Genomic DNA, 13,838 nt, shown 5'->3' with positions numbered 1-13,838 from the left:
AGCGCTGGACGCGCCGCGCCCACTGCCGCCGCCGTGAGCGCGCGGAAGAGCTCGGGGCGCGGCCGCTCTAGGATCGCCGGGTCGGGCGGTCCCGCAGATGCACTGTGCTCGCCCTCGTGGCGTCGCCCGGCGCGAGGGATAGCAGCACGTCCGTGACCGCGTCGACGATGTCGTGCGCGTGGGTGTCGGCGACGAGCAGCGGTGGCGGAGCTCGTCCCTGCAGATGGCGAGTGCGCGGGCGAGGCCCAGGCACGCCTTGAGCTGGCAGGCGCGGTGGACTCGTCCTCCAGCTCCGTCTCCGGCGCGGCGAATGCATCCCTGCCGCGAGACCTGTACGGGCTAGCGGTGGGGGAGTCGCACGCGTGCGGGCTGCACCGGGCCAACCACACTGCCGTGTGTTCGAGCTGCCCGCCGCGGCGCCGGCGGCCTACAGGCCGCCCGCGAAGCCCCGGCCCACGGAGATCTCGGCGAAGGCGAGCGGCGAGGCGACGGCGCACGCGATGGCGTTGGAGGCGGAGCCAGAGGCGGGCGTGCAGGTGACCGTGCCGTTGTAGCCGGAGGTGGGCACGTAGGTGAGCGGGCAGGGCAAGGTGGAGGAGGAGCAACGGGTGGAGGGCGTGGTGGTGGTGGCGCGTTGGCCGACGCGTGCGCGGTGCGCGTGCTGGCGGCCGTGGCCGGCTGCGCCGCTGGCCCTGAGGTGCTACGCGCCATCGGGAAGCAAAGCTGAGTGCTGCAGCGGACTGAGGCAAGGAGGAGGAGGAGCAGCGGGTGGAGGGCGAGCGACCCGTAGGATGGGAAGCGGACGGCATCGCAGAGTAGTAAAGTCAGCTATGACTTCCCAATGGTGAAGTCAGGGAATCTGCGCCCGCGGGCACCTCCACAAGCGCAGACGCCGCACCGGCCGCCCGAGCCCATCCCCGAACGCACCGCTCAGCCCGCCCTGCGCCCTGCGCCCTGCGCCGCGCCGCCCGTCTGCCGACGCCCCTCGTTGCCGCTGTCCGACCCTCCACCTCGACCGGCCGGGAAGCCGCGGGGCAGGGGATCCCTGAATCGGCAGCCGTCGACGTCAGATTGGTTGGCGGCAAGGAGATCGTTGGCAGCTTGGTACCACTCGAATCACAGCGTCGCAGCGTGCAGGCGCAGCGCACGCCACCGAGCCACCCACCCACCGCCCCATGGCCATGGGCGGCGCGTTCCCCCCTTCCAGTGGCTGCGGCGGAGACAACAAGCTCATATTCTACTCAAATTCAAAATAATTTTTTTTGCGAAAAGGGAAGTGATATATATTAAAAAGAAGCACAATACACGTCCCCTTTTACAACCAGCCCCCTAGAGAATAGAGAAATTACACAGAAGACCCTAAGCCTACTGTTCATCTTCCTCCATTGCTCTGCACCGGCCGGTCGAGCATCAAGTGCCATCCTTTTTGCTGCCATCGCCGAGGAGGAGCAACACATGTTGAGCCGCAATAGCCAACGGCACGGAACCACCGCCGGGCCGCATGTATCCCACTGAAAGATTATCGGCCTCCTCACCAGTAACTGCAGCCGAAAAATCTCTCCGCTGCCGCCAGCATAGGAACCGGCGACCGGAAGCCAAATCCCACAAACAGGGAAGAGTAGAAGCTCCCACCCCTTCGCAGAGGTTAAGCAGAGCAAAAGCCGCAATGGAATCGTTGTTGCCCTCTTGAATCGATCGAAATCGAACAAGGGGACCAACAACGATGCATCGGCAAAACCAAAAAAACAGAGGCCAGCTAACCTCGTGCTTGTGCAGCTTCAAGCCCTGTTTGTACATGTGCTCCTCCGTTTAAAGTTTCCACAACAACAATTTTATCATCGCTGTATCAAAAAAGCAGAACTGTGTTAGCAACACCACATGTGTAAACCTCAGTATATTTACAGATTGATAAATGAATTTTGCAGGCTAGCCAAATTTACCTTCCTTGCTAATGCATTAACAGAGTACTATAATTGTGTTACCAACAAGTGTAATGCTCCGCAGATTTACGAATAGATTTAGTAAATATGGTATTCCATCATTATATATAGTATTCAATCGATATTCCAAAAGACAAGGGAGGCCTGGGGATCAAGGACCTGCACACCCACAATCACTGCCTACTTCAAAAATTCTCGGTGAAACTCCATAGCTCGTCTTCCTCCCCTGGAATTCTTGGTTCCTCACCAACTATGATGGACCTCTTCTCGGGACCTGGGTGACACCAAGCGATTTGATACCCCTGTCTGGCCTACCATTGTGCTTGGACTATAGGGCTTCCGCAATGCCACCTCGGTCACCATTGGCAGCGGAACTTCTACCTCCTTCTGGTTTGACCTCTGGTTCGACAACATCCCTTTAGCTGATCGTTTTCCTGCCCTTTTTTCTCACTGCCGCCGCAAGAATGTCTCCATTGCTAGAGTCCTCTCCTTCGACAATTTGTGTTTGGATCTCCAACCTCGGCTCTCCTGTGCAGCGTCCTCTGAACTTGCAGACCTTTCCTCTTTCCTCAAATCGATCCCGTTGGATCCAACCTTGGATGATGTTGACGGTTCTTAAGTGTTGTTTTCGACCGTCAACTCCTACAAATTTTTACCGGAAATAATCATCAAACTTATATATAGGGCTTATGACTAATTATTTCCACAAGTTTTGGTGAATTATCATCTGCAGGCACCCACATCTGTAAAAGGGAGAAAATACAAGTGAACACGAGGAAGAATGCACAAAAGATCAACACCGAGATACGGTACACTTCTCTTCGGCTTTGTACCTCTACAGATACGGTACACTTGGAGTACATATTCGAGTTCTTCTATTGAGTGAGTTCCAGTTAAGTTATCCTTTTGTTCTCATTCGTTTGCGGGTTCATCGTCCGTTCTTGTAGCGGATACTCTAGAAGAGGACCCCTGATAAAGACGGGATAACCCTGCGCGACTCTAGAGTAGTAGTCGAAGGCATAGGCGTGGTGTCTAGGCCTTAGATTACCTTTGTTTGCCTCGAGCTCAGCTGGTATTGTGGGGTAGACAGTAGGTGGTGACAACCCTGTCAGTCCTTGAACCCATCTTTAGATCAAAACCACACTACCTTAAGGTCTCTCTATCTCTTATCTTCTTCGGGGTAATCTAGTTAGAAGACAGTTACACACCCATTCCTCGTGAAAAATACGATACCCTGAATACTCCCGGGTGAAGTGCTACAACGGTATTTCCGTGCGCTTGCGGACTTCTCTCTAAGAGTTAAGAAATACCAACAGCTGACACTCATTTTCTTCGCGGCTCCGTATCCACTTGTTTTCACTACTGCTGCCAAGGGCGACGCCACGTTCAAGTTCCCTGGTGCACTGGCACCAGGGTTAAAGTTTATTTACCACTAATTAGGTCTCAAATTTCCATATAACTCTAGAAAATTGTACAAGTCACTTGAGCAGTATGCCACGGTCATTCTAGCACTAGCTTCGCCCCTTACTGCTGCAAGCTACTTTCTTTCCATCTCTCATTTGGAGGATGACCCTTTCGCTACTTCCATTTGTCACAACCTTGCTCCCTCTCGCTGCCGATCCTTTCTTTGGTTGACGCATCATCATAAGCTCAATACTCATATCCGACTGCGCTCCCGTAGAACCAACAACAACGGCCGCATCAACCTATGTAATGTGATACAACGATTGTCCTCATCCCCAAAGTGACGAGGCCCAAATATCTAACAAACTTCAGACCAATCAGCCTATGTAATGTGTTATATAAAATTGCATCCAAAGTGTTAGCTAATATGCTCAAAGGTCTGCTGTCAAATATAATTTGCAGAAGAGCAAAGTGCTTTTGTCCCAAGAAGGCTAATCATAGACAATGTGCTTATAGCCTATGAGTGTATGCACTCAATTAGATGGCAGCATGCTAAGACCCCCTTTTTTTGCTCTAAAGATCGATATGATGAAAGCATATGACCGGGTTGAGTGGAACTATTTGCAGGGAGTTCTTCAGAAGCTTGGATTTGCACAGGGTTGGATTAATAGCGTTATGTGTTGTGTCACCTCAGTCCGTAACTCAGTACGTATAAATGGGGAACAATTAGAGCCTTTCATACCATCAAGAGGGCTGAGGTAGGGGATCCAATTAGTCCTTACCTATTTTTGCTTTGCGCAGAAGGTCTGTCATGCTTACTGAAGAAGGAGGAACAAGCGGGTCGCCTAAAGGGGGTGAGAAATGGTGCCTCGGGACCAGCTATATCTCATCTTTTATTTGCAGATGACAGCATTTTCTTCACTCGGGCTAATGAAAAATGTGTTAACTCCTTGAAATATGTTTTGCAGACTTACAACCGAGGATCGGGCCAAAGGATTAACCTGCAAAAGTCCAGCCTATACTTTGGCCAACATTGCCATGCTAATATAAAAAAGAAGGTAATTGACTCTTTGAATGTACACAATGAATCTTTCCAGTCCACTTATCTTGGCATGCCAACATATGTTGGTAAATCGAGAATGAACAGTTTCAACTATATTTCAGAGAGGATGTGAAAACACATACATGGATGGAGTGATAGGCCTTTATCTAGAGCTAGGAAAGAACTCGTGCTTAAATCTGTGGCACAGGCCATCCCAGTTTATGTCATGAGTTGCTTCCAGCTGGCGTATGGTATTTGTGAAAAGATGGGGGCAATTGTTTCAAACTACTGGTGGGGGGTTGAAGGGGGTAAAAAGAAATTGCATTGGTGATCCTGGGGTTGGTTGACTACTCCAAAATTCATGGGAGGATTGGGGTTTAGAGATATGAGGATTTTCAATCAAGCAATGCTAGGGCATCAATGTTGGCGGCTACTGACGGAATCTAATTCTTTGTGTGCAAAAGTTCTGAAGGGGAGGTACTATCCAAACTGCTCCTTCACGGATTCGGGTCCCACAAGGTCGAGTTCTTTTACGTGGCGAAGCTTGATGCATGGAAAAAGCCTCCTGGATCGTGGGCTCCTTTGGTGGGTGGGCAACGGAGAAGAAATCAGAGTTACAAAAGATAGATGGATTCCTGATGCACCCTGTCATCCAATTCTCCCAATTGTCCAAATGTCTGATGATCTGAAGGTGAGCTCCCTGATGGATCAGTCCTCTAAACAATGGAACGAGGAATTAGTTTGGATATGTTTCAGACCTGCTGATGCAGAATGCATTCTAAATATTGATCTAAGTCATAACCAGGTCCTATATTGTGTATCTTGGCCTCTAACAAAGACGAGCACTTACACAGTTAAACCAGTTTATATCTTGGCTAAAAGTGGGGAAGTACATCTAAAGGCTAGTGCCACCGGTAAAGAGGAATCATCAGATCAGTTATGTACTGCAAAAGAATGGAAGCGTCTTTGGAGTATTAAAGCTCCACCCAAGATGAAAATTGTTCTGTGGCGATTTGCACATAATTGCCTTCCAACTAGACAACAACTCAGACTTAGAAACATCCCAGCTTATGATTTATGTTGTCATTGTGGAAGATATGAATCTATTGAACATGCTTTCCTCACTTGTCAATATGTTGCTGAAGTCTGGAGACAATTGAGAAGGAGGTGTGGTTTCAGGAAGCTGCTCAAATCTTTTATATCACCCAGGCAATGGATTTTTTGAAACTTTGGCTGACTGCTCAGAGTGAGAGGCCTCTATATTTGTGATATCTCATTGGCATATTTGGGAGGTTAGAAATGTTGTTCGAAACGGAGAAAGTGAGATGCATCCCCACTATATAGTTGAGAAATTAATGGCATACGTCGATATGGTATTGCCGCATTTATATAATCCCGTCGTTCCCAACAAGTGTGATTCTCATAAGTCTAAATACTGGGACCCACCACCTGGGGATGGGTTATGGTGAATGTAGACGCAGCATCTTTCATAAAACTAATCGAATGGGGTTGGACATTGTGATCAGAGACCACAAAGGGGATTTTCTGGCTGCTTGCAGGTAGGGCATTGACAGGATCACAAACCCGGAATTAGCGGGAGCTATTGCTTTCAGGGGGGCGATTCTCTTTGCTTCTTAGATCTCATATAACTAGGCCATAGTAGCAATAGATTGCCTCTCCTTGATCCAAAAGCTCCATTCAGAGACCATGGACCGATCCCATACAGGAATCATTACCTAAGATATCAAGAAAGCGGTACATGTTTCTTCTGTTATCTTCACTTTTATCTATGTTAGCAGAAGTTGTAATGAGGTAGGCAGGTAGCTCATGTACTTGCTAGGTCAACCGATCAAATCTCTGAATCGGTCTGGTTTCATGTTGCACCAGAGTTTCTCTGATCTTCTCTGTGTAATGATCGGTTAAGTGAATGAAAGGCTATTGTTTCAAAAAAAAAACAACGGCCGCTGCCACTTCTGCAATGCGGATGAGGATGTTCCTCGCCCTTTTCCTTCACTGTCCGCGTGCAGAAAACTGCTGGCACCTTTTGAACGGCTCCTCTTCCTTTGTCCTCTCCATTGAACACCTTTGGTTTACTCCCATCCCGGGACCTATTATACCCAACCAGATTTTAAGCTCAACCATTATCACCGGCATTTTGGGAATGTTTTGAAGTGCAGGAACTCCAAGGTGTTTAACAACCTCGATGACTTCGACGAGGACATCGCCCGACGCTGCTCCACTGATCCTCAACTTTGGGCCAACCACGCGTGTTCAACTTCTACCCGCTCGTGTCTAGATAACTGGAGTCTTTTCTTTCGTTCCATGTGACTTCTTTTTTCTCTTTTTGGTTATTCCTTTTCCTTCCTCTTTGGAAGGTTTGACGGTTTTATCTGTTTTTTCCTTGTTTCTCTCTCATAGTTGTATTCCCGTACACTCTGTATTCTGTTCATTTTTTTCTATGGCAATGGGTCCGCCGTAGTTCGTGTAAAAAAAGGCGTCTATGCGTCGTGGCTGCCGGCACAAAAATTTCCCATCCCCGCAATTTCTTCGAAACACCGCGTTACTCGTTGGAGTCTCGCTTGCCGTTGACTGATAACAAAAAAAAAGCCCAGAGTCCCGGACTGGCGGGCCCACCGCGGCCCGAGCCCAGCATATATTCGGTGGGACCATGTGGCCACTTCCAAAGCTTCCGCTGCACTGCTCTCCTCTCGCCCCGGCCCGGGCATGCATTTTCCCTCATCTTTTTTTGTTGGGTTAATTGGATCCATGCCATTACAATTTTGCAAGTTCTCTTATCTGCCACTACAATTCACATATTTCGAACGATGCCATTATAATTCTCATCTTCTCTGAGCCATGCCATTTTATACGTATTTGATGCCCTCGGACCCACTCACAGGTCTCTGTATTTTCGTATGGTCCAAAATGCCCCTGCTACATCTACTCTCTCCACTGGCTGACGTGTGGGCCCCACTTCAGCTGCTTCCTCCATTTCTTCTCCAATCGGCCGGCGGACTCCGCGGCGGCAGCAAGGGCCACAGAGAGCTGCGCCTGGATGAGGGACGGGGTGGTGAGGAGGTGCTGGAGGAGATTCGCCTTGATGATGGCGCAGTCGGAGGTGGGGAGGCGGTCGGCGGCGTCGTTGGCCTCCTCGTCGGACTTGGGCCACCGACGGCGGAGCAGGTTCTTGAATGGACCGAGGCCGCGAGGCGGGCCTAGAGGTCGTGTCGCGGGGAGGCGGAGAGGCCGGGGAGCGCGAGCGCGAAGCCCGGGGAGGCGGGTTCGGAGGAGGTGCTCTGCTCGGCGGCGCGGCGCGCGGCGGCGTCGAGGGAGAGCGACTGCGCGAACCAGCCCGCAAGGACGTCGAGCATCTCCGGCGGCACCTCCATTCTGCGCCGCCGCTGCTCGGCGATCTGGGTGGGATTGGGAGATCGGGGGTGGGGGTGGTGGCCTGGTGGGGCGGGGTGGGGACTGGGGAGGGTGAGACGAGATGAAATCCGGCGAGGGGAAGGGTCGGCCGGCGGTGAGGCCAGGTTGGGGAGCACCAGGGTGGCGAGAGCTACCTTTGGGTGGCTTCGGTGGAGGCTGGGGTGGTCGGGAAGGGGGTCGCGGCGGCCGAGGCTTAGTGGCGGTGTTGTGCGGCGGCGGTAGCACTCCGGCGAGGGGAAGCAGCGGTGGTTGGGTGGGCAAGCTTCAGGAGGTCAAGGGCGAGGTAGCTATGGGGTTGATGGGGGCGGAGGGAAGCCGGAGGGTGGTCGTCGGCGTGCACTGGGCTCGGCGGCGGCAATGGTGGCCGGCGGGCGAGCTTGGAGTGCACAGGGTGTGTGAGGTGAAGGGAGGAAGGAGTGGTGCGGCCAGGCTCTCGGCAGCGCACGCCACACCGGCGTGCAGGCGCGCGGCAGAGCGCGGCGCGCGCGTGGAGCAGGGGCGGAGCGCGCGGCACGGCGACGCCGGCGCAGGCCTCGGAGGCGCAGCGCGCACGCGGAGCAGGGCGAGGCGCGGCACGGCGCGCGCGCGAGCGGAGCAGGGGTGGAGGCGCGACAGACGGAGCTGCCACGGCGCGCGCGTCATGGCGTCGCGCGTGCAAAGCAGGGGCGGCGGCGTGTTTGGTCCACGGCGGTGCAGTCGCGGAGCATGGGCGACACAGAGGCGTGGCATGACGGTGCGGCCTCGGAGCAGGGCCGGCGGCAGCGAGCTCCGCTCCCGTGCAGAGCACGGCCTTGTCGACGCATGACGACGAGCAGAGGAAAGGCGAGGAGGGGAGAAAAAAGGACGGAGGAAGGAGATGACATGTGGGGCCGGCAGTCAGTGAATGGGATAAGAGACCGATAGCAGGGGCATTTTGGTCTATACGGTAATACGGAGACCTGCGAGTGGGTCCGAGGGCATCAAATACGTATAAAATGGCATGGCTCAGAGAAGATGAGAATTGTAATGACATCGTTCGAAATAGGTAAATTGTAATGACAGATCAGAAAACTTGCAAAATTATAATGACATAGATTCAATTTTTTTTTTACCTGCGCTCCCCGTTACCCGCCAGCGTACCCGTTGGAATTAATTGCAGGGCGTCTCTTTTTGTTGACAGGTCGGAAGCCGCCCCACTGACTCCCCCCTCCCCCTCCCCAAACCTCTGTTCCTCGCAGCGCGGCGACCTCGGCCTCGGCCTCCCCGCCGCGCCGGCGAGCCATGGAGCGGCGTTCCTCCGTCCGCTTCTCGCCCTCCGAGGTGCGCCCCCCGCCCCCCGCGCGACATTACCTCTCCCCTTCCATCCCCCGCGCCGCCGCCGCCGCGGTGGTTGGGTTCGTACTGTACTGTTCGTCGCGTCCTTCCGCGCCCGGTGCGGGTTGGGTTCTTGGTGCTGGGGGGGAGCCAAGAACCATAGCAAGGACTAACCGTGTGAGGATGGCCGGGGTCTCTTGCGCGCAGGATTGGTGTGGTTAGCCGCGCGGTGCTCCATTGTGGGTTTTGGGTGGGTTTTTTCCTGGGGGGTGTTCTTGGCCCCCTCCCGTTTGGGTCCCGTTGGCCGGCTTCTTGGGCAATGCGAGCTTCTCTTCTTTGGAGGAGGGACTTTGTTGGGATTCCCTGCCGCTCGTGCCTTGTCCGCGATCGCACCTTTTGTGGGGTTTGTGGGCGAGCATTCCGATGATTATGTGCAGGGTTCTTGATTGCATTGCGAATCGTTCGGTGCGACCTGCGGTAGGCTGTACCAACGGAGATTTGTGATATTTTGGTGAATGAGTGGATATGCTAGGGTTTTTTTGTTCATGAGGGAAGAGTCGATGCCCCCCCCCCCCAATGGTAGGGTCAAACTGCATATGTTGGTAAGGTAATCAATCCGTGCTACGTGACAAAAAGGATTGTTTGATTATTGCATTGGTTCATTTACATGTAAATTGGCCATGGCGGTAGTGAATACCAAAATGGATTGCCAGCTGTGGCGGATTCTTTACCGTGGGAATTTGTAAATATTTTGCTTAATGGGTAGTATTGATGAGGTTTGGCTTTTGAGTCCAGTCTCAATTGATGCCCCAGTGGCAAGGGTAAAGTGTTGGTTTAGCTAACCAATTGGTGAAATGGGAGAAAATTAATTGTTTGATTATTGCATTGATACATTCAGTTAATGCTTGTGAAAGCATACATGTTGATAATCAAACTACTAAAATGTGCCCCCGAATCCTATTCGTGTTGGCATTTGATAATGGCGGGCAGGAACTGTGTCGAAAACTCCAAATGTTATTGTACCCAGGGAAATGCAATTGTGCTAACGATTCCAAACTTACCACACAGTATCTACCCATCCTAGATCCCAGTTTGATGGCACATTGCAGGCTTATAATGCAATGAGTTTGGAAGTATCATGTGCTGAGGACTGTTAGGTTTGATGTCATTAACACTATAAATTACCTATCCATTTAGGCCCACCCGCATAATTATGGATCCTCCCTGCATCCATCAGTACACTATATTGATACAGAGTTGGTGTTGTATTTCATTTTGTTTGGCGTATATAACATGCTAGTATATTAGATGTACCCCTCTGCATTTTCCATGACAACTTAAAAGTACTTACTGGTGCAGATTGCAAGGATGGAGAAATTGGCTGCCGAGAGAAAGGAGCAAGTCTTGGATAACAAGTTCTGTCAGAAACTTGCAGAAGAATTTAAGTAAGTCTCACGTTGTTACACTGTGTTCCAACTGCTTCTTTAGTTTGAATTGTTACCTAAAGAATACAAATTTCGATCTAAATTTTCACACAAACCATATAGCACGATTGGAGTATCTTCTACTGTTCTCTTCCAAGCATGAGTCCCTGGTAATCTTTTGCTTGACTGTATTGATACAGAGTGTTGTGAAACCGGAACGTTTTCCTTTTATATTTTATACATTGAGTTGCATACCGTAGTTTTAGAGTGATGCTGCTGATATCTGATTTCATTTTCTGCTCTTCTATGCAGTTGTTCTGCTGGCCGAGCTGGAAGTAAAGTATTACAGGCTACACAGGTGATGAATCTTAATGTGCCCCCATATATTACCAACTGCGCACTAGCATGACGTATTGACATCTTTTTCAACAGGTTCAAGGATGGTTCCATGATAAGTTTCCAGAATCAGCCACTAAACCTATTTGTGTACCCGCTGTTCCTCAAGAAAAGGCTTCAGGCTCAGAAGTAAACGTAAAAGTTTCTGAGAAAAAGTCTGCAGCTTCTGAAGAAAAACTTTTCCCTCTTGATACAAGTATTTCAAACAACGAGGATGAGGTTTCTCCTGTTTTTCCATTAGGTATTCTCAAATTCTCAAACATAAATCTGTTCATACTGGAAACTTTATGTTTTGGTGCTTGGTTCATGCAATGTTATGAAGTTTTCTTTGGCCTGCCTTCTTTTCAGAAACTAAAGATAAGATTCCTGATCTTGAAGAGCTGGAGTTTGAGGCTAAGTCTTCAAAGGATTCTGCATGGTAGATATCCTTTCACCAGCAACTATCTGTTGTCGTTTCCTCTTCTGTTTCTTGCACATACTTGCAATGATCACCCCCCCCCCAACCACCACCACCACCACCCACACACACATTTGTTGAGGTTATGATACCCTGGTATACTGTGACAGTACTTTGACATCTGCTGTTCAGTATGACCTTGGTGCATACCATGATCAATAGTATAAGTGATCTCATTATTGGATGTATTCGTATTGAGCCTGCAAAGGTTTAATACTCATAGTTTATTTGCAGTACTCTTGTAAAGCTTGTTATATTGCCTTAAACTATGGTACTAATCATAGATGATGTTGGCAGTAGTCAACCTAGACTTTTAACATTGCTAGATGGCAGATTAGGATGCTTATGTGTGCATGATGTTGGTAGCACCATACCCCCATGGGTTTGGCTTTCAGGTGCTTGGCCGCCAATTTAAATGTCATCACATGCTATTTTTTGTGCTATGCAGGTACGACATTGCCCTTTTCTTGGCACACAGGAGGAACAGAGCGGGCGAGATAGTAAGAATAACTGATATTACATGTGCATACTTTATCTTTTCAGCCCCATGGTTTATTTAAGACTGGCTGATTAGTGGATTGTCAATTATTTGCTCTTTTTTCATAATCAAAGTGTGACTGTTTTGAGTTTTTGGGATGCTTCTTCTCTATTGTAATTTTCTTGAATGCTTCATTTGTTATTTCTGTGTCCTTTACTGTTTGCATATTCAAGTTTTGGCTTCATCTTTTTTGTAACTCAATATAACTGTACTGCTGTTCTAGGAAGTCCGGGTGAGGTTCGAGGGTTTCGGGGCAGATGAGGATGAGTGGGTGAATGTGAAGAAGTGTATCCGCGAGCGTTCCATTCCTTTGGAGTCCTCGCAGTGCAGATCCATTGTTGAAGGAGACCTTGTCCTCTGCTTCAGGGTAAGTGGCTTATTGGAAAAAAAAGAAACTATTTCGCTGGAGTACAGAAGCATCATAAAACCTGGTACAGTGATAGCATTAGATTGTGTGCTATGCCGGGCTTCCTTTTATTTTCCCCTTAAGTCCTTCCGTTGATTTGATTTGAACCTCAGGAGGGAAACGAAGAGGCATTGCATTTCGACGCACATGTTCTGGAAGTTCAGCGGAAGCAGCATGATATTAGGGGGTGCAGATGCATATTCCTTGTTGAATACGATCATGATCGAAGCCAGGTATTCTCGACCAGTCAACCATGCTCGAGCCAATCATGTAATCGTAGATTGCTTCAATTGCTCTTGTTTTTGTTAGTGTTAGAAACTTCTCTTTGGCTGATGGCAGGAGAAGGTGAGCCTGAGAAGACTGTCCCGGCGTCCAAAGTACTTCTGAAGGCTGGGCTCCTGATATATCTTGCTGCGCTTCTTCTATAAGATGCACTTCTATCTGGAACTGACTGGAATGCGAAACCTAGGTGAAATTAGGGGATGAACTCTGTTGCGCAAGGCTCTTAATCATGTGTATAGTAACAGCCGGGAGCAAGGACGCTTTTGCATTCCACCCTCCGTGGCACGGGGCTGCTGTAATGGCTGTTGGTGGCCGAATTTTGTAAACTTGTTTGGGTGCAACGGAGAGGGGAGTACGGCTTGAGCACTTGTTGGTAGACAAAATGCTGTTTATGGCCCAGCAGTTTCTTCTTGTTTCTGCATTTCCCTCGTTCTGTGTATGCGAAGTTTGGGAGGTGCCTGTTTAGCCGGTTAGTTCTAGTATACCTTATAGGGCACATCGCCGTCAAAGCCCGTCTAGCTCAGTCGGTAGAGCGCAAGGCTCTTAACCTTGTGGTCGTGGGTTTGAGCCCCACGGTGGGCGTTTTCTTATTTTTACTCCCTGGCTGTGTTTGGTAAACCATTAAATCAAGTTTACACAAAAAAGCCGAACTTCCGCATTGAGTACTAAATGTAGTCTATTTGCAAAACCTTTTCAGGGACGGATGTAATTTTTTGAGATGAATCTAATGACGGTAATTAATTGATGATTTGCTACAATAATGCTACAGTAATCATCTTCTAATCACGCGGTCAAATGCCTCATTAGATTCGTCTCGCGATTTACACGAGGGGTTGTGGAGGTGATTTTGCAATTAGACTTCATTTGATACTCTAAATTAGTGGTCAAAGGATCAAAAAAAAATTCGCGAAAATTTTTACAGCCTCAACCAAACACAGCCCTACTCTTTTTGGCTGAACCTGAACTGCATTAGTTTAGTTTGTCTGTATCTCAGTCATTCGGTGGGACAGATCGGTGGAATTATTTTTTTTATCATTTGTTTTGTCTACATGTGCCATTGCAGTAGCGACGTCGCATTTCCACTTTGAACTTCGAAGATTTCTCTTTGCAGTTGCAGAGCTCTCCCCTGTTCCTTTTCCTTCTCTTCGAGATGATTCTCCCCCTTTTTCCTCGACGGCGTAATCTTGTGTTTCGTCGGCGGCGTGGGGCGTGGGAGGCATACAGGCC

General features: G+C 49.7%; 1 protein-coding gene and 1 non-coding gene across 3 annotated transcripts; both read left to right on the top strand.

The window, feature by feature from the left end:
- Positions 1-8,974: 8,974 nt before the first annotated feature.
- Positions 8,975-13,013, top strand: LOC120677272 (protein SAWADEE HOMEODOMAIN HOMOLOG 1-like). Of its 2 annotated transcripts, XM_039958425.1 has the most exons (9): positions 8,975-9,114; positions 10,468-10,553; positions 10,845-10,890; positions 10,965-11,169; positions 11,277-11,346; positions 11,834-11,885; positions 12,147-12,290; positions 12,443-12,562; positions 12,669-13,013. In XM_039958425.1, the coding sequence occupies exons 1-9, from the start codon at positions 9,076-9,078 to the stop codon at positions 12,714-12,716; spliced, it is 810 nt and encodes a 269-aa protein (XP_039814359.1). In that variant the 5' UTR covers positions 8,975-9,075; the 3' UTR covers positions 12,717-13,013. The 2 variants fall into 2 exon arrangements, with proteins under 2 accessions (XP_039814359.1, XP_039814364.1); XM_039958430.1 differs by lacking the exon at positions 12,443-12,562.
- A 107-nt stretch (positions 13,014-13,120) lies between these two features.
- On the top strand, positions 13,121-13,193 carry TRNAK-CUU. Its single transcript has one exon. It is a non-coding gene; the product is annotated as a tRNA-Lys (tRNA).
- Positions 13,194-13,838: the final 645 nt, after the last annotated feature.

This window comes from Panicum virgatum, chromosome 2K (assembly GCF_016808335.1).
Source record: "Panicum virgatum strain AP13 chromosome 2K, P.virgatum_v5, whole genome shotgun sequence".
Taxonomy (NCBI): domain Eukaryota; kingdom Viridiplantae; phylum Streptophyta; class Magnoliopsida; order Poales; family Poaceae; genus Panicum; species Panicum virgatum.
Note: the sequence above shows the minus strand (reverse complement) of the source record. Positions and strands in the feature narration are given on the sequence as shown.